Raw genomic sequence first — 1183 nt, forward strand, 5'->3', positions numbered from 1 at the left:
TGCTGGTGCAGGCGCCAGGGTGTGTGGAGCTGCGGTGTGAGCTCTCCGTGCCGGATGCTCCCGTGAGCTGGTTCAAGGATGGGCTGGAGGTAGATGAGACTGACAACCTGCTGCTGCTGGCGGAGGGGGCCTGGCGCTGCCTCCTCATCCCCAGGAGCAGCGCGGAGGATGCGGGCGAGTACATCTGCGAGAGCAAGGATGAGGCCGTCTCCTTTGACGTCAGGGTGTCAGGTCAGCAGGGACCCAGGAGCAGGGAGGTGCTGATGGGGCTCTAGCCCGCGGGGTCTTTCCCAGCTTGGGTAAGGGGGACCAGCTCCTCTGTAGTGACGGAGCTGGTGGGTGCCCAACCCCTGGGTGCTGGGCCACCCAGAGCATGTGCTCGCCTGGGGCTGGCAGCAGAGGCGTCCCCCGGGGCTGCGTTGTCCCCGTGCTGCTTTGCATCATGGCCACGCCATCCTTGCAGAGCCGCCAGTGAGGATCCTGCAGCCCCACAGACCTCCTCCCATCGTGACAGTGTCCCCTGGGGAGACGGTGACACTGGACTGTGAGCTGTCCCGTGCGGATGCGCCCGTGTGCTGGACCAAGGAGGGTGTAAGGCTGGAGGCTGGGGGCAGCCTTGTCCTGGAGGAAGAGGGTGCCCACCGCTGCCTGCTCATCCCCGCGGCCCGAGCCGAGCACTCCGGAAAATACGTCTGCGATGCCACCGATGACACAGTGACCTTCACCGTCCAAGTGTCAGGTGAGCAAGAGGCTGGGGGAGAGCCTGGCGGGGGGTGCTGGGTGCATGGACCCTGGAGGCCCCAGCTCTGCTGTGTTGGGTGCTGCAGACCCACTGGTCAGGATCCTGGAGAGGGATGTCCTGCCGACCCACCGGCACTGCCGGGCCATGGAGGACCTGGTGCTGGAGGTGCACCTCTCGCACGCCCACGGGGAGGTGAAGTGGTACAAGGACGGGGAGAAGTTGCAGGACACCGGGCGTGTGCGGCTGGAGGAGGACGGGGCACACCGCTCGCTCATTGTCCTGGGCACCACAGGCAGGGACGCGGGGGAGTATCTCTGCGACACCGGCGACGACAGCATCATCTTCTTCGTCACCGTGGAAGGTGAGTGGGAGGTTCTGGAGGGGACGGCCAGCGGGGCGAGGACTGAGGTGGGTCCCTGGCTGCTGCCCGGCTGGTGTGGG

General features: G+C 66.5%; 1 protein-coding gene across 1 annotated transcript in view; it reads left to right on the plus strand.

Annotated features, from left to right (window-relative positions):
- OBSL1 (obscurin-like 1) overlaps window positions 1-1183 on the plus strand; it is a gene marked incomplete at its 5' end in the record, with an annotated part of 7374 nt that overhangs the window by 1068 nt on the left and 5123 nt on the right. Inside the window, 3 exons of the mRNA XM_009322382.1 lie at window positions 12-231; window positions 464-739; window positions 828-1103. Of these exons, the coding sequence (XP_009320657.1) occupies window positions 12-231; window positions 464-739; window positions 828-1103 (772 nt within the window). The remainder of the gene's footprint in view (window positions 1-11; window positions 232-463; window positions 740-827; window positions 1104-1183) is intronic.

The sequence above is a fragment of the Pygoscelis adeliae genome, unplaced genomic scaffold (genome assembly GCF_000699105.1).
Source record: "Pygoscelis adeliae isolate BGI_AS28 unplaced genomic scaffold, ASM69910v1 Scaffold1364, whole genome shotgun sequence".
Classification (NCBI taxonomy): domain Eukaryota; kingdom Metazoa; phylum Chordata; class Aves; order Sphenisciformes; family Spheniscidae; genus Pygoscelis; species Pygoscelis adeliae.